This window comes from Penaeus monodon, chromosome 27 (genome assembly GCF_015228065.2).
Source record: "Penaeus monodon isolate SGIC_2016 chromosome 27, NSTDA_Pmon_1, whole genome shotgun sequence".
Taxonomy (NCBI): domain Eukaryota; kingdom Metazoa; phylum Arthropoda; class Malacostraca; order Decapoda; family Penaeidae; genus Penaeus; species Penaeus monodon.
In genome coordinates this window covers 14261146-14261823 of record NC_051412.1, presented here as the reverse complement: position 1 = coordinate 14261823, position 678 = coordinate 14261146, and the positions used below count along the sequence as shown (strand labels likewise).

The window sequence follows — 678 nt, the reverse complement described above, 5'->3', positions numbered from 1 at the left end:
AGACAAGGGGGTGGGCAAACATCAGCACAATGTATTAAAATTTCAAATTAGCTAGCCTGGCATAACTGTGACATGCCTCATGAATTATTGTGTGGCAGTGTGTTACTTACTTCTTGTGAGACAAATTCTACTTGAATTTGGCATGCATTTGGAATGTTTTTCGTAGAGTTTATGCTCCTGCATTCCACCATTATATCTTCTACCTCCTCCTAACATAATTGAGAAGCCATTTAACTTCAAAACATTTTGTCATAGAAATGGCTATTTATTGTGAATTCTTGGAACTGTAATGGGAAGCTTGGTAAATTTGGAACCCATCCGGGCTATCTTTGAACAATTGTTTTTCATTTTATTTTTTACCCTACAGAGAGTAGGTTCTCCACTCATTTAGGGATTGATTTAATCTTTTGCGCTGTTATATTATGGCTTTTCATGTGGTTTCTGTTCTTATTGTAGATTTTTGAGGTTTGACTTTAAGGCATGAAAAATGATTGAAAGGCTCTCTCTCTTGTATTGCAGTTGTAAGAAAGTATGTTATCCTTTTCAGATGTCAGGTTCAGACCGTGCCCTCATCAATGCCTTCCGAGAGATCAGTAACATGGCAGACAAGATCAACCTGCCAAAAGCCATTACTGACAGAGCAAATATGTTGTTCAAACAGGTCAGTAAATAGTGCTG

The 678-nt window shown here is 37.3% G+C and overlaps 1 protein-coding gene across 2 annotated transcripts in view; it reads left to right on the top strand.

The window, feature by feature from the left end:
* The window catches only part of LOC119590593 (transcription initiation factor IIB-like), an 18232-nt gene that overhangs the window by 8840 nt on the left and 8714 nt on the right, over window positions 1–678 (top strand). For both annotated transcript variants that reach the window (XM_037939269.1, XM_037939268.1), the window contains exon 4: window positions 548–661. In XM_037939269.1, the coding sequence (XP_037795197.1) occupies window positions 548–661 (114 nt within the window). The remainder of the gene's footprint in view (window positions 1–547; window positions 662–678) is intronic.